At 39.2% G+C, this 19,210-nt stretch overlaps 4 protein-coding genes across 5 annotated transcripts; 3 read left to right on the plus strand and 1 right to left on the minus strand.

The window, feature by feature from the left end:
* The first annotated feature begins 1,824 nt into the window (after window positions 1-1,824).
* Window positions 1,825-7,151, plus strand: Ccdc85 (coiled-coil domain-containing protein 85). 2 transcript variants are annotated; one of them, XM_076772365.1, is made up of 5 exons: window positions 1,825-2,606; window positions 4,624-5,391; window positions 5,948-6,320; window positions 6,412-6,677; window positions 6,751-7,151. In XM_076772365.1, the coding sequence occupies exons 2-5, from the start codon at window positions 4,801-4,803 to the stop codon at window positions 6,793-6,795; spliced, it is 1,275 nt and encodes a 424-aa protein (XP_076628480.1). In that variant the 5' UTR covers window positions 1,825-2,606; window positions 4,624-4,800; the 3' UTR covers window positions 6,796-7,151. The 2 variants fall into 2 exon arrangements, with proteins under 2 accessions (XP_076628480.1, XP_076628481.1); XM_076772366.1 differs by having other exon boundaries at window positions 2,372-2,606; window positions 4,638-5,391.
* Window positions 7,152-7,634: 483 nt separating this feature from the next.
* LOC143345797 (potassium channel subfamily K member 13-like) lies at window positions 7,635-10,123 on the plus strand. The gene is made up of 5 exons (XM_076773253.1): window positions 7,635-7,763; window positions 7,910-8,102; window positions 8,525-8,599; window positions 8,671-9,049; window positions 9,652-10,123. Exons 1-5 carry the CDS (start codon window positions 7,635-7,637, stop codon window positions 10,121-10,123), a joined length of 1,248 nt encoding a protein of 415 aa, XP_076629368.1.
* Window positions 10,124-10,232: 109 nt separating this feature from the next.
* Window positions 10,233-15,729, minus strand: LOC143345793 (PR domain zinc finger protein 10). The gene is made up of 12 exons (XM_076773246.1): window positions 15,586-15,729; window positions 15,186-15,390; window positions 14,702-15,104; window positions 14,289-14,621; window positions 13,896-14,222; window positions 13,610-13,819; window positions 13,042-13,545; window positions 12,698-12,962; window positions 12,482-12,623; window positions 12,213-12,401; window positions 11,946-12,137; window positions 10,233-11,839 (listed from the first exon to the last, which is right to left on the minus strand). The coding sequence occupies exons 2-12, from the start codon at window positions 15,348-15,350 to the stop codon at window positions 11,564-11,566; spliced, it is 3,006 nt and encodes a 1,001-aa protein (XP_076629361.1). The 5' UTR covers window positions 15,351-15,390; window positions 15,586-15,729; the 3' UTR covers window positions 10,233-11,563.
* A 143-nt stretch (window positions 15,730-15,872) lies between these two features.
* On the plus strand, window positions 15,873-19,178 carry LOC143345794 (uncharacterized). The gene is made up of 5 exons (XM_076773247.1): window positions 15,873-16,763; window positions 16,828-17,026; window positions 17,107-17,906; window positions 17,983-18,181; window positions 18,435-19,178. The coding sequence occupies exons 1-5, from the start codon at window positions 16,546-16,548 to the stop codon at window positions 19,176-19,178; spliced, it is 2,160 nt and encodes a 719-aa protein (XP_076629362.1). The 5' UTR covers window positions 15,873-16,545.
* Window positions 19,179-19,210: the final 32 nt, after the last annotated feature.

Consider the following 19,210-nt stretch of genomic DNA (forward strand, 5'->3'; position numbering starts at 1 on the left):
GACTATGGAAGGGATTAAAATTTATTTCTGAATCTGTTGGTAACGTTGCGAATGACACGAAAATGGTAATGGGGCTCTAGAGCCCCATAAAAATGGGCTGAAAAAATACATTGAGTGAAAGATCTACTCGTATACCTTGTCTCTGACAATACTCTAGAATCTTTGATAAATCAGTGAGAATCGAAACTAACCTAGCGAAGAAGCTCTATATTTATGATGATCTATGCAACAATTTCTTTTTAACACGCTCTCATTTTTCTTCTTTCGGTTACCGCTGTTTCATTAAATCACAGACGAAATATAAGAGTAGACTTTACACCTTATGGACTTTCATGATTCAAATTAACTGCCATACCGACCTAAAAATTGAAAGGTGATTTTGGCGTCCTCTTCTCATGGGTAACGGACACTTGGGAAACTATTCATTCATCAGCCTGTAGTTACCTACAGTAACTACAGTAATAATGAATATATGTATCTATGTGTAAATATATGTCTAGTTAGAGTTGCAAATAATTTGTATTAATTATACAGTTCTATCTAGAGTTGCGAACGATGAGAATTTTTCATGTATGCTTTTTCAGATCCTAATTTTGAAGATCAAGCCTCGATGTATCATACGATTCATAACTAATTTAAGTCACATAAAAGTATCTTGACTTCAGAATCATACGACCGTACAATGCGTAAATAATCTTCGATCTAAACTTTCGTCGATATCGCATCAGAAACAAAATTTGCGAATTTGCTGACGTTACCGACGGCGATGATCGGGTTAAATATGATTCTCAAACTCATTGTTCTCAAACACAGAGTGTGCTGTACAACTTCTGATTTTCAACGTGGTCAGTAGTTAGGTTCGTTAGAACACAAACTGTAAACAATACCTAATTCGTGATCAAGTTATTATTTATAAGAGATATATTTATTTTAAACGCGTAATCTAGATACGGTGAATGCTACGAAATAGGAAGTGTCTGTTGAAACGAACGTTCGTCGTCACACGTAATGCGACTTTGTGAAGTTCAAGGATCTTGTCATCTGCTACTGTCAATCGACAAAAATGTGAGTTCTTAAAGTATTTACGTTTCTCTAGTATCTAGGCTTAGTATCTTCGTTCTTTTTGTTTGCATCCGCGAAAACAACGTTCAACCTTACTTTTCTAAATGCAAGCTTCGCTCATCTCCCGCCAAATTCGCGAGCGTTACCGAGCACAGCGAATAGTCGTCATTTGTACTCTGAAAATGAACGTGTCAAGACGTGTCTACTACTGTAGTTTAATTTCATTTCTTCCGACTACTTCCGACAACTAAATTCTCATTCGAATTCGTTAATCGATTGATCACTCCACTGAAATTAATCGTAATTTCACTTTCTGCCTCACTTCCTCTTGCGTTCGTTTCTGTAACTAGTTGGTAATATCGCGAGCGACACGAAAATGGTAATGGGGCCCCAAAAACGGATGAACAAACAAATATACAGAAAAGTGAACAAAGAAAGGCACGTACACGGTTTTTGACGCAAGACTATACAATTTCACACGCCTTTAATGGGTTTAACGTTGAGAGAGTCGAGTCTCTCACAGCCTCTAGATTCTGTTCCTTTCAAACTCCTACAACGTAATATACGTTGTTTTATCCCCACCTCCGGGACGGCGACTGGACCAATCAGAAGTTCGCGTCGTAACCTTAAAGCCCTACCATCGTCAGCGATCTCTTCTGAGATCGCGGGCCCCCGGTCGTCGCCATATTGTTAATGCGGGATTTTCATACGAAAATACGCACATACAGTCGAACAGTGACGAACGATCGCAAGCTCGAAAGAGACGCAAGATTCCGTGATTCGATGCAAAGATATGGCCTAGATTTCTAAAGTCAACGTTTGTGCGCGTATTGTAACAACTCGAACGATATATCCGTTTCGTTTCCAGATGCTACGGATCAAAGAGTGAAAAGAACCAGAGGGAAGTATTGATCGATCGGCGATACGATCGAATACGAGATGTGCGTGAAAGCTTATTTGCCTGGATACGGTCACGGACGACAAGGTTTCGCTGGAATGCCCCACTCGGTGTTACGGCACTGGGGCTTGTGAAATGCAGCGGGCCAGCAGCGAGAGAAACGGGGGCCCGACCCGACCGCGACCAAGCGGACCGAGCGCATTAGCTCTCGGGAGTGCGATATCGTCGCTATCCTCGGTGTACTTTTCCAACGAAACGAGTGCCTCGAACCAAGTATTTTACCAAGTGATTTCTGGCCAGAGTATCACCGTTCCCTCGTCCGGCACTATGCACGCGGGCATAGTCGTCCCGATCGTCGCTGACAGATGGAACGCAGGCATACCGAGCGATCGTACGGAGCTGTCGCGTAACGCGAGTACGCCGACTCTTTAATACCCGTGACAGAAACCAAGGTTGTACGCGTACGCCCGGAACATTGGGAGTTCGACGCGCACGGAGAGCTCGACGAAAGAATTTTTACGGATCTCGCGAACGTTCGACGCAGAACATGCCTTAGAGTACCGCGCGACAGTGTCGAAGGAGACGTACGGGAGAAAAGGTCGAGAGAGGACAGAGGTTTCGAGCGACGGACCTGTCGGGTGATAAGGTAAGACACGGGCTATCGGGACCCCTAGCTCTTAAAGGGGGTCTCATGTGACACCTAAAAAATAATCAAGGTTTTTTTTATTAAAAAGTTGCGAAAGAAACGACGAAATTTAGCAATTTTTACTTTAAGCTTTCACCATTTTGTCAATTTGCAATATAAATTGTTTTGGTACGGGCGATAACTGTAAACCTATCGAATAGTCTTTTTGATTTCTTTTATTTAGTCTACCTTGAGAGCTGACCTACGCCAGTGTTTGAACACATGTTTACTGTGGACGCGATAACGATATTAAAAGTTAATGAAAATTAATAAAAAAATTATTTTGTATTCCCAAAGTCAGATGTAACATTTCTTTAAGAAAAATTGGGAAAAATAGTTCGATTTTCTATCATTCACATGAGACCCCCTTTAAGTATTAATAAGAAGAGGTCCCCGGGTTATAGCGAGGATCGACTTCGGTGTGATAGATCTTAAGAAACCGAAGATAATGGTATACCCGGTTCTACGGGCTTACAGGTTAATAGTTTATTGGATATTTAACGTTAAAGTTACGTGTTATACGGGAGTCGTTTAATAAGTCCTTAGAAAAAGATAGAAAAACAAATTATTTTAGGTAGATTTTTTTCTCCAACTTTTTTAAGCCATTTAAAAAGTAAGATTTCGGAAGATCCTCAAAATAGGCATCTGTTTGGGCAATGACCTCCACGTTCGACGAGCCATTTTTTAAAGTTTAGAAATAAAAAACAGTCACTGGGGGTCAAATCCGGTGAATACAGTGGATGTTGTAATAATTCGAAGTTTAATTCCATGATTTTGGCCATCTTGATACAAGAGGAAGTTCCTTGCTTGAATCGACAATAAAAATAAAACCATGTGGAGGATATAACTGAAACTTTGACAGTTGTCTAGTGACTCATGTTGAAGCAGTCGGAGGATAAAATGGCTGCTACTATGAGCAATTTAGTACTTTTGATCAAATTCGAAACTCGGAGGAAACAAAAAGAATGTTTTGGTAGTTATTCGAAAGAGTATATCTGTATACATAAAAAAATTTTAATGTGAGGTTCTAGAGGCCAAAATAAGACGAAAATCAAAAATACCAATTTGTTGATGGAGGCTTCGTTAAAAAGTTATTAACGTTTAAAGTTCCGCCAGTACTGAATTTTTTTCTAGAAAGTGGGTAGGATTTCGGGGGTATGTCTATTCACCAAAAATGATTGTAATTGACCCCTGCAGCCAAAAATATTTTTTTTATAACGATTTCAAATTTTTTTTTTTCGTCGAAAAATTTCAGCACCTACCCGAATTTTTTTCTAGGAAATGAGTAAGATTTCGGGGATATGACTGTTCACCAAAAATGATTGTAATTGACCCCTGCAGCCAAAAATATTTTTTTTATAACGATTTCAAATTTTTTTTTTTCGTCGAAAAATTTCAGCACCTACCCGAATTTTTTTCTCAAAAGTGGGTAGGATTTCAGGGATATGTCTATTCACCAAAAATGCTTATAATTGACCCCTGCAACCAAACATAATTTTTCCAGAACTATCTGAAAAATTTTATTTAAATTTTTTAATAACTTTTTAAGGAAGCCTCAGTCAAGAAATTGATATTCTTGATTTTCGTCTTATTTTGGCCTCTAGAATCTCCCATTAAATTTTTTCCCAGGGGTGGCCGAACTTCTTTTTCCATACTGTGATCGCAGAGAGAAGAAAATTATCATCTAAAAATATGTTCACAATAGCTTATATTAAGGTAAATTTAATTATGCGGTACCAGTGTAACTTTCAAGATCATGCAAGGTCTGTCCTCCGCGAAATATAAAAATTTAAATCTTCCCAGCCGAGTAAGTCGATATAAAGTAAAGAATTCGTAGATTCGGTTCCTGTACATCCGTAGGGTCGTAGGGGTAGCTCGTAGGCCCTCGAAACCGGCCCCCATAGTTTCTTAAGATCTATCGCTGTGCTGATGCCGATTAAAAAAATGATCGTTACACTTGGAGACCTCTTCTTGCAAGTCCGGTCTCGACAGAGAGAGAAAAAGAGAGAGGAGAGTGTCCAGGAGAGCGAGAAAGGAACCGCACGTTGACCCACATTTCAACGGGTCGAACGAAGCAAGCCGGCACGAAGAAGAAACCACGGTGGTGGACTTTCTGAAATGGGACACGGCGCTGCCTGGAGCTAAATTAGCCGCGATGTCCAATAAGAGTAAGTCCCAGCCGCAGCAGCAGCAGCAGCAGCAGCAGCAGCAGCATCCGCTGCACGTGATCAAGTCAACGGCAGTGGAGCAAGTGCCACCGCGTTATCAGCCGCCTCCACAGCCTACCAGCGGCATCCTCAAGAATCACCCTCACTTTGGTACAGCCGCTTCCGTATCGACCACGGTATCGACCGGCGTTCAAGGTCCCACGGTGACTTTGAATCATCATTCCCAGACGACGCAACAACGACCGGTACCGCAGCAGAAGGATGCTCAGAGCAAATACTCGCCGAGGATAGAGCACCGGCATCATCCTCAGGGCGGTAACGCGGCACTCGCGACGGCTGTTTCGAAAACGCAATCGCACGGTTACCTTCAGGCCAAGGTCGGCCAAGGTCAGTACTTGCCACCTAACGGTCAGTATCCTCCCACGGTAAATCCCGCGCAAACGCCGCCGATTAGACAGAGGATCACCGACGACGAGTTCCTCAGACTCGGGCCTGTGGAGATGCTCAAGTTCGTTCGCAAGACCGAAACCGACATCGCGAGGCTCGCCGCCGAGCAGAACCGACAGATACAGAGCTTGGTGAGTCGCGGGTTCTTCCCTTCTTCGTTTCTCTCATTTTGTATACATTTAAAAAGAGAAATAACATTTACCCTCTTGGGCAAACTATGAGTTTAGAGCCACATCTAAACTCATAGTGGCGCATCAAGTGACGAATCAACTTGCTTCGAGCGGCCATTAATTTAGTCCTACTTGCAGGAATCTACTTGCCAAACCTTTCCCACCAAATAATAATATTCAAAACACGTACAGATGTAATTTATGAAGAGAGTGAAAAGTAATGGCCCAAAATGTGATGCTCACCACTGATGTGGGTACACCAGAATTCGTGCAAATCACAATGTCAATTTATGTCCTTTATTCGTTTATAATGAGCATAAGTTGTATTTACATCCGCGATATATCTGGGCCAGGGACAGCGAACTGGCCGCATGTGGCTTTTCCCCCCTACTTAAGTGCTTCCACCACAATTTGCTCCTAATTCCACACACGACACGTCGGGGACTTACGGAGCTTCGCTCTTTTCTTTTTACCTGTACGCGTCTAAGTTGGTAAGAGGGGATTGATTTGATTTCAGCTCAGTGAGCTGCGTGCGTTGAAGGAGGCAAACCAAAGATTAAGCGACGATAATCAAGAGCTACGGGACCTCTGTTGTTTTCTGGACGACGATCGTCAAAAGGGGCGCAAGCTGGCGAGGGAGTGGCAGAGATTCGGGAGGTACACGGCGAGCGTAATGCGCCAGGAAGTTTCCGCGTATCAAAATAAATTGCGTCAATTGGACAATAAGCAGCAGGAGTTGATCAAGGATAATCTCGAGCTGAAAGAACTGTGCCTTTATTTGGACGAGGAGAGAGGAGGGGGTCAGAGGGACGACGGGGATGGTTCAAGTTCGAGCACCAACGCTGAGGAAACTGTGCCTCCAAGGCCTAGACACGCGTCCACGTTTAACGGTAATTTCTTCGAAGAGAAAGCAATTTGCGTAAACGATACTTTTGACCGAATGTCGTTGATCGAAGCTCCAGATTCGAAATCGTTTTGCAGATCAAACGATGCAGTATGTAAGGAGTTTGGAGCAACGGGTAAAGCAACTAGAAGAGGATAAAAGTGTTCTGCAAGCACGAGCTCAGGGTTGGGAACTACCATCTGGTGAGATTTGGGAGAATCCGAATAATTCGAGCGAAAATCCTCACTTGGGTGGTCGACCGGAAGCGGTGGTACGGGCTCTTCAGGTTCTCGAAGTCAGGGAACAGCTTGAAAGAGAAGGCGGCCACGACGGTGAAAAGGCTCTGGTCAGAGAAATGTGTAATGTAAGTTTTTATGTTTCGCGATTGATACAGAGCGGGACGAAGCGTAATTGTTTCGATAATACGTTTGTTCTAGGTTGTCTGGCGGAAGTTGGAGGAAGGTCCACAAACGAGGCATTGATTATTATTGTACTGTAAACGTGATTTGTCGTATCGTAGGGTAAACGTTGTTACATGAATCGTTTACTCGGGTAGTGCACCTAATAGTATTATAGTAGCTAATGCAAATGTTGTAAATTTCATAGATTTATACGCATGTACCTACGAGTATTCCGATTTAAAAGTCATTTTGTGTAGTTTGCAGTATTTATATATGTAAAGATCGCGGCGCCCGTGGATTGCTCACATGAACTGTTAAACAAACTTTATTTTGTATTATAAACTCGATTTAATTTACCTTTGTACATCCTTTTGTCACGTCTCTGTAATTTGTTATATCTCTAAACTAATACGACATCGAATGTCTTGAACGTTAGTAACTGGATGCGAATACACTTTACGTATTGTGTATCTCCATGAGAAAAAGTTATATTCGCACAAGTTACACTGGACAGCTGATGATTATTAAGATAAGAGAAATGTTTATAGTTTCCCGTCCTATGAGAATTCCTATAGCATTATTATAGCATGATTATACCAAGATGCAAGTAAAACTAAATTTAACTTGTTAAAACAAGTTAATTCTCTATGAATTTGTATTTAAATTCTCTTTTGTTTTTGTTCGATGCATGCAAAAGGAAATGAATTCGTTAAAAACACAAAATTAATCATTGTTTACAATGGAGAGTTTCAAGCAGTTTTTAATGCATCTCTGAAATGTAAATCGACGATGCATCCGTAGATGTCTGCGAATGCTCATCGCCGAGTATGCGCCGCGGCGATCCGGGTGGAAAGCGAAGAGAAGGGGTCGCGTCTCGGTCTCTTGTGTCCAGAGAGAAAGATAAATAAGGATCACCGGTGATGTGCGTGTGCACTTGCCTCGGGGAGGAGAACGCAAGGTTCGTCCTTCTTTTCGTTGTCCTGGCAGTGTACATGCTCGCTGGTGCTGCGCTCTTCCAGCGATTGGAATCCGACCTTGAAATACGACAGGTAAGAAACTGTTTCATCTTTCAAAATTGTACTTGTTTCATTATCATCGTATTATCGTACGCTTTCAATTTCCGTAAATTGTTTCTCAAAACCATAACGTAGCAATAGACCAAACGTATAAATAAATTTCCGTTAATTGTACATAGGCTGCGGAATATTGGCGCATTTACCATACATTTCGAAGACATCATCTGCGAAACAGTCCGGTGGCTCTTGAAAGGCTCGACGAACTGTTGTACGCTTACGGAAATGCCTCGTCCTCCGGCATCATCAACAAGAATCGCCGATGGGATTTTTCTGGCAGCTTTCATTTCGTCGGTACCATCGTTTCCACGATCGGTAAGGGATACAGTCGTGGCCTATTTCGAATTCTAAACGTCTCGGTTCGTACCGTACAATTAAACTGGAATAATGGGTCAGTGGAACGTAAGACACGTATGTACACTGTACTCTATTATTCTCTTTATTCTGTTTCGAAAAATTTTCGATACAGGCAACTATCTTGAGTATTCGGGCGTTTTCTTGTTCAATTGCTCCAGTGAATTTATTAACATTGATTTCTATCGCGCGAAGCTCGACTCTCCACAGTGTGCAATAGCAGCGGGTCACTGTCCGTTACACGCACAAACATACGAGGAAATTCCAGAATGTTAATATCTTGCGACCTAGTATTCCTCCCTGATCCCTTCAAGTCCCGTGCGTTGCATTGCACTCCTGCTTACAGATCATTTAGAAATTCGATCCTGAATCTCTTTTTCTAGGATACGGAAATACCGCGCCGCAGACGACGGTGGGTAAAATAGCCGTGATTCTGTACGGATTTTTTGGTTGTTCCGGTAATGATTTTCCCTATTCGAATGTTGAAACACAGTCGTACGAGATTTTTCGTAACCGTGTCACGCTACAGGTGGGATTCTGTTCTTCAACTTGTTTCTGGAGAAGATCATCACATTCCTCGCTCGGATTCTGCGCAACTTTCACACGCACCGCTTAAAAAGACGCATCCGGAAGAACTCGATGGCGTCTCGGGCAGCTACTTTGCCGGACATACTCGACGACCACGACGAGGATTCAGACCTGGACCTGTGGAAACCGAGCGTATATTGGGTTATGTTTCATTTATCGTTATTATGTTGTATTGTAGCTTGTTGCGCCGCTGCGGTTTACGCGCCGCTCGAAGATTGGAAATACTTGGACGCTCTCTACTTTTGTTTCGTTAGTTTCGCGACCATCGGCTTCGGAGACTTCGTCAGCATCGAGAAAACGCATTATCCGTATGTTCATTGGTACGTTCCAAGTTTCAACAATGTGCAGATTATACAGGGTGTTCAACCACCCCTGGGAAAAATTTTAATGGGGGATTCTAGAGGCCAAAATAAGACGAAAATCAAGAATACCAATTTGTTAATGGAGGATTCGTAATTTTTTTCTCGAAAATGCGCAGGATTTCGGGGGTATGTCTATTCACCAAAAATGATTGTAATTGACCCCAGCAACCGAAAATAATTTTTTCAGAACGATTTGAAATTTTTTTTTTCGTCGAATTTAGGCACCTAATTAGATTTTCAGTAATGAATTTTTTTCTCGAAACTGCGTAGGATTTTGGGGGTATGTGTAATGACCAAAAATGATTGTAATTGACCCCCACAACAGAAAATAATTTTTCCAGAACGATTTGAAATTTTTTAATTTAGGTTTTTAATAACTTTCTAACGAAGCGTCGATCAACAAATTGATATTCTTGATTCGTCTTGGCCTCTAGAATCTCCCAGGAGTGGCCGAGCACCCTGTATAAATGATGGAATACTTTTGTTAAATTTAAAATCGTTCAAGTTTTTAATTTTATATTAATTGGAGAATTTTTGTCAGAAATTGATTCGTGTTTCAGGTACCGCTTCGCTAACTTTGTATTCCTGCTGACTGGTTGCTGTTGTACGTACTCTCTGTTGAACGTGACGTCGATCGTAATAAAACAGGGGTTAAATTACGTTATACGAAAGACGCGATGCGGAAAACGGGACAACGCGGCGCCGCGTTTACCGAAAAGAAAGTCCTCCGTGTCTAGAATGTATTTTTCAAAAAGCAGGGGTACTAGAATCTTTGGACGAGATTCTTTGAGAGATAACTCTGGGACGCCTAGAAGGATGTCTGGAGAGATGATTTCCATGCAGGATTTCTTCTCAGCGAACAAAGTTTCTTTAACCGTAATGCAGAAACAGTTAGAAGAAACGGCTGAGTCGCAAAGGGGGGGTAGCTTGATCGGAACAGTATCCAACGCGGCCATACTCGAGCCCGACGCTGTTGGTCCATTGGCTATCGTCAGCGAAAAGTTTCAGAGTAAAACTACCAGAGACAGGTGAACGGATTTTAGTGTCACGAGTGAGAGTACCCAGCCATTCGAAAAGTTCTACGTCTAGTCGAGAAATTTTAATGCAGTTAAATTTGATGGTATAGTGAATCGTACACGCATCAGTTATTGAGTAACTTTATTTAAGTCGTTTACAATACAGTTCTCCATGTACTCAACAACATTAACAAACATGCACTCTTTTGTCTTCGTATTGCCATAATACGTATATTATGAGTATATAATGCATGTAAAATAAATGTTAAATTCTTTTTGCCAATCTGTAATGTATGAAGTACGCTTCTGGAATCCGTGATTTATAGTGTTTACAGTAAATTACGTCTAAATGGAAATTGATGTATTGGCAAAGGGCGCGAACAACCTTGTCCTTATGTTATAGATTTTACATGCATTGCAAAATTACAAAGACAAAAGTTCTCCCTGTCTAAGTAACTATTTAGTACCTTCAATTTCAACCAAATATTTCAATTCGGTAAATGTGATGGATGTGAAACCTGTCGCGCTAAATTGTGCGAATGAAATTAATTGTCGCGATATTGCCGAAAAATAATCCATTCGGTGATGAATATACGACTGAAAATACAGTTATTTTGTTGTAAACGATAATGACGGATATAAGCAATCGTGACAAGGATATTGCGATGTACCAGAGAGTAAACGTGAACGATTTTTTATAGACTACAACATCTCGTGTAATCTACAGACAATTGTTTCATCATCAAAGCCAAACGTGACATGTAGATACTACGATCAGTACTATAAAAAAAAGTCGCATCATATAGAGGAGATTACACCGATCTAAAATTCAGCAGAATCGCGTTCTCCAAATTTAAGCAGAGTTTAAATTTCACTTTAAACCTGATGCTCAAATCCGACCATTCTAACATCCATAATTGAGTCACATCGAATCGAAAGCTTTTTTAAAATTTAAAAAGAAACTACTAGAGTGAATGTCAGAGATGTACCGACGATATTAAGGACTTGTTCTACGTTCTTGCGCTCCGTACTTGTTAATACCTTGAGCAAAGATCTCAATAACTACATGTTTCCCATTGTGTTTAGTCTTAAATCTCCATGTTTATGTTTCTCGTTGTGTTTTTTTTTAAATTTAAACCTTTGTTCTTGTGTTTACCTTCAAAGACTCGAAAGTTTTCGTAAAATAGTGTGTAACTCCGTTCCAACACGAATGACGGTAGTGACGTCATTGTCAACCGTACAACCAACAAACTAGCGCCAAGTGTTTCGCACTGACGCCGACAAAGCTGCGTTCCAAATATTTCCCAGTTGAGCATCGATTGCTCCTTGTGGGCAACGATGCCCTGATGTGGCAACGGCAGCAAAAAGCACAGTGTTCCTCAACTGTGCACAAAGTCATGAGATTCATATCTCAATAAATTGACAAAACCTCGCGACGAGGTTGCCGCGGATCTTTTCAACGTATGTCACGCATACGAACAAACTGTTGTCCAACAAGTTCCAATCCATTACTTATAAGATCAACGTCGTTAGATATTTTTATTATTTTCGGCTTGAAGAAATCCGAATCTGTATCGCACGCTTGGATATAATCAGATAGCACGAAGTGATCTTCGATAAGTACGGGCGGTTGATTTTGATTTTGAGACTGTCGATTACGTGACCGCGGAACTTGATCAGCAGGTTCCATCAAATTAGAATGTTTCTTACGTTGATGTTGTAAAAGTTTTGCCTACGAAAGACGAATTAATTTATCGAATTTATCGAATTTATCGAATTATCGAATTTATCGAATTATCGAATTTATCGAATTTATCGAATTACGATTTGGAACTTACTTTACTAGCATATTGTTTGTGGCACCACTGACAACCCTGAGGCGTAGTCGTAATACTACCAACCGTTTGACTAAATGTTGGGTTTGGTAGATCCGAGTATACAGATTCTTTCTGTCTATTGCTCGGTGGCAAAGCGGCGCCTGGGTGATTTTTCATAATGTGTGCTTTACGTTTACTGCTGCTTTTGTAGACCTTTAAAACGTTACAAAAATAATATTAGCTGAATATAAGCCAATATATTCTAAGCATTGATAGATAGTACCGAACCTTGTCGCAGTATTGACAGTAATAATCTCTCGTTTGGCGTAAAATTGGTAAATTTAATTCTGGTACAGACTCCGGCGCAACGTCAGGATGACGTTTTGCCAAATGATTAACAAGCATTCCCCTTCGTTTGAACCCTACTAGACATTGGTGACATTTGTAAACGAAACGGTTATAGTCGTTAGGGTTTACCTATTGATAATACATATTGTTAAGTATCTTATTAAAAGCTTCATGCATCGTATTAAATCGCATCGATCATTCAGAAATACCTTTGGAACGAATTTTTTCGTTTGTGTAACTCGTGACATTTGTTCTTCGGTAGCCGTTTGTGAATTATGTAGTTTCATTATATGTTCTTTTAATTTATCTTTTCTCTTAAATTGCTTCCCACAATTTGCACAGTGAAACTGTCTGTTAAAATGGAAAAGATAATCGTATAATATAAATGCAATGTATGCGTTTATAGGTTACAAATTTCAATATACCTATGATCAGAATGTTTCAGTAAATGCATTTGTAATTTATCGATCGTAGCAAATCGTTTAGCACAAACTTGACATTTGTGTTTTCTTTCGCAATGATGCGATCTAATATGCTTACGGATCACGGAATATTTAATAAATATTCTTTGGCAGTAAGGGCAGCTAAAGGTACCATCTTCTTTCTTATGTGTTTCAATATGATCTTTCAACGCGATGCTTTGACTAAATAGTTGTCGACACATCGGACACTCGAATACTTGCTTGTTTTCTAAGTAAAAATAAAATTGACACAAACAGTGGTATAAAATCTATTTTATACAACGGTTTTTAATACAAGTATGATTTACCTCTGTGAGTTTTTAAGTGACAAGACAGCGCCGAGTTATTCATGAATCTTTTGAAACAAATGTTGCATGGCAGTGGCTTTTGGTCTTCTGCACCATGCACCAAACAGTGCTGTTGTAACCGTACTTTCGTAGCAAAACGTTTATAACACATTGAACACTTATACGTAGATAGAGAAGTCAATCTTTTCGCTTTTGTTAAAGATAATCTTCCATGTTGCGATATATGATTAATCAATTCTTTCTGCTTTTGAAAATGTAATCCACACTGTGGACAAACTGTAGAGTGAATTTTAGTCGTCATTTTGTCGATACCATGAACGAGGGCGTGTAAGTTAAGTAAAATTGGCTTTTTAAATATCAACAAGCAAACTGAACATTTCCATTCTTTGGAATTATTTCGTCTTGAATTTTCCTTCTCTTTTAAATTTCTGCCGCGAAATGCTTTCATACGGCGGGAGCGATTATCTTCTGGTCGTGGCCATGCAGATAATTGATTTTTGAAATCTGTATTGAGAAATTACATATGTACAAACATACTCTTAAACATTTACATTTAAATCTTCTATACCTTTATCGTCTTTAGTCTCTTGCATAGGTGTTAGCATTGTTAAATTTCGACGTATTGCGTAATCAGTGCTAGGACCAGCCTTTAATTCTTCTTTTGGTAAAATGCTCCTGGTAGTTAAAAATACTATTCCATCGCGTTGTTGACAAATTACTAAATTTTGTTCTTTATACGATAACGCGGGTCTGACGAAACGCATCCAATTCGAAGCATCTGTAACGTCAATTATTTTAGGGACTAAACCTTCGAACCGATTAACCATTAGCTTTGTTTAAATATAAATACTTACTTTCATTCGAGACATCTATTTTTAAAAGTTCTTCGTCTTCCGTTTCATAGAGTAACGGCAATTGGTTTTTAAACGGAGTACCGTCATAAGGATATAAGATACCTTCTATGGGACCAAATCTAGTACGTTTTTGTATATAACGTTTCGCAAATACTCCATAATCAGATCCGCTGAATACAATTTCAGAACTGGACAATTTGTTTATGTAAAGATACGATCCTGGCAGTGTTGCTATAGCACGAGACGGTACTGGTTGATCCGCTATTGTGCATATATTATGCGAAGAGCAATTATCCCCAATACAGATATCGTCGCATTCGTCGCAACCTATAAGAAAGTATAAATTTAATATTGCGTCGATAACAGTGTGAGAAAAATAATCGATTTACGCACAGAAATTTTTTTTATCATTTATACGACGCTTAGAACGTCTAACATTCTGTTTCTCAACATTATTCTCTTCTTTCGCGTGGATTAAAATTTCATCAATTTCTTGCTCTTCTTTCAACTCTGTTAAACAATCTGTGTTATTCTCTTTGTTAGAATTTTCTGCGGTCGATGAGAGCATAGATTCGTCCACATCAAGGTTTTGAGTTTTAAACGAATTTATAACATTTATTTGGTCATCTTGCATAACAAGAAAATCCCTACTCAATGTAAAATCCGTGCTTGGCATTCCTGTTAGCATTAATGGGGCAGTTGATGATTCTAATCCAGAATTAGATTCTGCAAATGCATTTTATATATTATAGTATAAAATTCAAATTTGCGATCACGCATTTAGAACAGTTTGTATCAAGAATTACCTTGCATCAGAATCAATTCGCTACCAACGCTAGAAACCAATTGCTCTGCATTTTCATTGGCAACAAAGTCGGTAGGATTATCTGTCTGTTGTACACTCTGTGTACCAATCGAATGTGTCAACTGAGAGACATAGTTTACATTGGTTCTTTCATTTGGCCCAGGTGGAGATATTAAAGGAGAAGAAGGACCTTGTAGAACAACAACAGAATTATGAAAAGGAGATGGTGGAAGTTGTACCGGTGTAGGCGAATACCTAGCAGCCGAACTCATATTTGGGTCAAGAGGACTAACGCGATGCTCAAAATCAGAAAGCGGAGAAGAAGCTCTAGGAGAAAATGAAACCTGTTCGTACGTCGGAAATAAACGAGAATATTCTCGGGACTGATCTTCCACGTACTCCACCTAATAACACAATTGATTCAAGCATTGTTAGTTATAAAAAAAAAAAAATTTATTAAAATCTAATTGTATTTATTTACTTACAGTTAAGAACAACAATTTATTACTCATTTTTTTCGGTTGTTCGCACACTGACGAAGGGAGCGAATGATCAGTGGGCCAATTTACTAGAGTCTCTGACACTTTATCAATGTTTGGAATCTCAAAGGAGTTAGCAGGGGCCCCCTCAGGAGGGCCCCTTGGATCCATTTTATTTCTCGTCGTGTATCGGGAATATTACATCAGTTACCTGTTAAAATCGTGGTTCGGGAGTACAGTTAGTTCTGCCGTCAAAGAACGAATGAAAGAAACGAACTTCCTTTAACCACAATGATTGCATTCGTATAACTTTAAACGTACTGATAAGCTACGATAACAGTCACGATGGGTTCAAAGTATGTACACATTATTTTAATCTTTGTGTCCTATAAAGAGAGAGACTTACCATTCTCGACATATAAGTTTTCGAAGTCGATGCACTTTTTGTCGTGTGATGCACCTGCTGCAGTACACTGGTTCGTCAACAATCGTCGTTATCAGTCTCATGATGCTGATTGAGCACCACTGAAATGGCGGGAAAGTTTCGTATTGATGATATACAGAATTTGAAGTAATGCGATTTTTGTTATAATAGTGGTTTCTAATCAATTGTGGCGTCTCTACGCCATCGGTAGCGCCATCCGTGGAAGCAACAGCTACTGCTGTACAACGATCCAAACGAGGGCGACTCTTATTCTTCGAGAAAAAAGGGACGCTAGTAGAATGGCTCTATACGTTTTCTTCTGCGTGTTCCTTATCACGAACCGATGCACATATCACACACACGTGTGGCATTGCCACAATGGCAATTGAGAACGTGGGGTTTTCGTTTCGATGCCATACACAGCCGGCTGAGGTGTACGAATAAATTGTTATTGCTGTTAAACCATGCTTTTCTTATGGAGTTTATGGGATCGGGAATTTGCTGTCGGGGCCCTTAGCCGTACGACTTAACCCTGCCTTCCCGCGTGGATCCCACACAATTATCGTTTATTCGAATAAGATATTTCAAATAGTAATCAACATTCGATACACAATTATTAAATAGTTCCATGCACCTTACTAAAATATCTATCGAATTTTCATACATGGACAGGCATTAATACAAAGCACCACTCGTATACTTTTGATAGCAATACAAGACAAATTTATAGCTATTCGCTACTACTTGTTTCCATCCCCTGGTTTTTTAATAGGTTTGGGCAGGTTTATTTGCATGTATAGGGGATGTCTTTCACAACTTTCCTTAACAACGAAACAACAACGCAACAAGAGGCCAAATAATGGCTTTTTGATAGATCTATGCTCATAAATGTAATATTATCGTTGCTTAATTTATTTAAAAAATACGCGATTATTCTGTGGAATGAATACGAGTATGATACACGCAAACGATGTCACTGATCTGGTTGATCAAATTACAAAAGTAAATATTTTTTCATCATCGGAAAAAATTGGAATGTCAAGGGACAAGGAGAAAACGTCCCTCGATCCGAATTTAATCATGGATGCGAGACATCGAATACCTCGAGAGGATTTGTCCGTTTCGTCCATGAAATACTCCGTTCTAGCGGAAGCCAGGAGGTATTTTTAAAAGTAAAATAGGGAACAATTTTTGAACATGCATTTCAAAATGTATGCTTTGCAGATTATTGACGCAGGAACAGACGAAGCAATTGTACGTAAAGAAACAAGAGAGATTTCTGAAACGAGAATTGACGAAATTTGAAACAGAACTGCATAGATACAGGGCAGAGTTATTTAAACCATATATCTGTAAAAAAAGAAATCTTGCACCCTCGGATGATGCAGACTTTTGGAGAACATCTAGGAGGAATAAAAACAAAGTTAGCATCAATTTTACACAATTAGGAGACCTATAATTGAATATATATTGATAATTGAATATATATAAATTGTTTTGTAGATAACTTTCAAAGATAAGTCTGAGAGGAATTGTAGCATTGGTGAAAGAGTTATGGATACTTGTCTAAAAAATAGCACAACAGCAGAAGTTAATGAGTCTTCCTTAGAAGCAGAGGATGGGAAGGACTTGAAGACAGAAGAATGCGAAGTACCATGTGTTAGAAGTATAAAAGTAACAATCAAGGACAAACCTAATTTCGAATCAGAAACACAACGTTTATGTCTTTTAAGGAAATGTTTCGATGCTCTGAAACAAAATGCCAAGGATGAACAACGAATTCGCGACATCAAGACGAAGATTCAACGAAGTATGGCTGCTAGGATAATGAAAAAGTACTTTGATATTTGGAGAATGCGTACAAAAAATGCAAAGAACAGGTTGCAGAGCCAAAAGAAAGAAGAACTCTCGGAAGAACGAAAGATCGAGAAGTTTATAAATACAATTACGGAACGTCAGAAAGAATTGATGAAGAGTCAAAACTCAAAGGTCAGAGATGGTAATTTGATTATAAAAGGATCGAGTAACGCACATATAAGGAAAAAGAACGTATACTGTAAACCCGTTTTTGTCGAATCGCCGGCACAAAGTCGATTAAATACCCAGAAACGAATAATAGAAAAACAGAGAGCCAAATTGACAGAGCAGAACAAGATCATTGAGGAATTAAGACTAACGCAAACGCAAAGGGAAATATCCAGGACGACCAAAGATACAGTAAATATTGTTAAAGAAATGCTCCCTCACTGTGGGCAAGGGACAAGAAGAACTTTGATACAATTGATGCAACAAAGTGGCTATAGGTACTATAAATTTCCGTGACGATTTACAATGTAAACTCATGGTAGTTAACATTGATTCCATTTGTCTTTATAAAAGGGATGAAAGTTTGGTGGTACCTCGACGATTACCGGACCCACCAAAATTTTTATTGAGAATGGAAGCTCGAGCAGTTGCCAGGCGGAAAAGGATAAAACTAGCCGAAGAATCGCGCAGGAAAAAATTGGAAGAACAAGAGAGGAAAGCGGAAGCTGACAGAATAGAAGAAGAACAGAAGAATAGGAGGATACAACACGAGGTTGAATAATATTCTGACCTATCGATAGTTCTGTCTACTAATTTTTTAAATGCTACATTTACATGCTTTATACATATTACATGTAATAACTATAATGCGATTATAAGAATGTTTACGTTTTTAATCGTTTTCTAGTCGGGGGGGAAGGGGTCATATGTAAGTTCAAACAAGGGTAGCTGATATCCACACGACGGTTCTGTTGTGCATGATACAGACAATACAATGAATTTTTGATCGATTTATGTATTAATAGGCTCTAATTCAAGCAAGAAATCTACGGAAAGAGCAAGAACGAAATCGACAACGGAAAGAGCAAGAACGAAATCGACAACGGAAAGAGCAAGAACGAAATCGACAGCAGGAAGAGCAAGAACGAAATCAACAACGGAAAGAGCAAGAACAAAATCGACAACGAAAATTAAAAAATTTGAACAATATGGCGGACGTATTTTGTCGAAAATACTTACTGCGACATTATGTGATAGAACCGTTGATAATACTGATTGAAGAAAAAAAAAATAATATTAAGAAGGTAGATAACCATTATAGGAAGAATTTGATAAGGAAAGTATTTATAGCGTGGAAAGAAAATACGGAGACTCAATCTACAATTATAATTGAAACTGCCGAAATTTATTATAATAGAAGTTTAATGAGAAAGATATTTGAGAATTGGAAGAAGATGGCTAAAGAGACAAGACTAAAATACCAAGTTGCCATTGATTTCTATGACATGAAACTCTTAGATAGATACTTCAAGTTATGGAAAATAATAGTATCTGAACTAAAAACACAATATGAAAAAAAGAAAAAACTAGCCAGTAATCATTACGAACGAAATTTAAAAACGAGATATTTTTATATGTGGAAGAAGTATCTTGTAATTGCTGTACATATTAAAGAAAGCGAGAAAAGAAAAGACGAGTTGAGGCAATTGGTGCAAACTGTGATTCCTGACTTTGATCCTAAACAGAGAGGCGTAGCATTAGAGGATTAAAGTTTAGTTATAATATTAAATTAAAATACAAA

Source organism: Colletes latitarsis, chromosome 9 (genome assembly GCF_051014445.1).
Source record: "Colletes latitarsis isolate SP2378_abdomen chromosome 9, iyColLati1, whole genome shotgun sequence".
Classification (NCBI taxonomy): domain Eukaryota; kingdom Metazoa; phylum Arthropoda; class Insecta; order Hymenoptera; family Colletidae; genus Colletes; species Colletes latitarsis.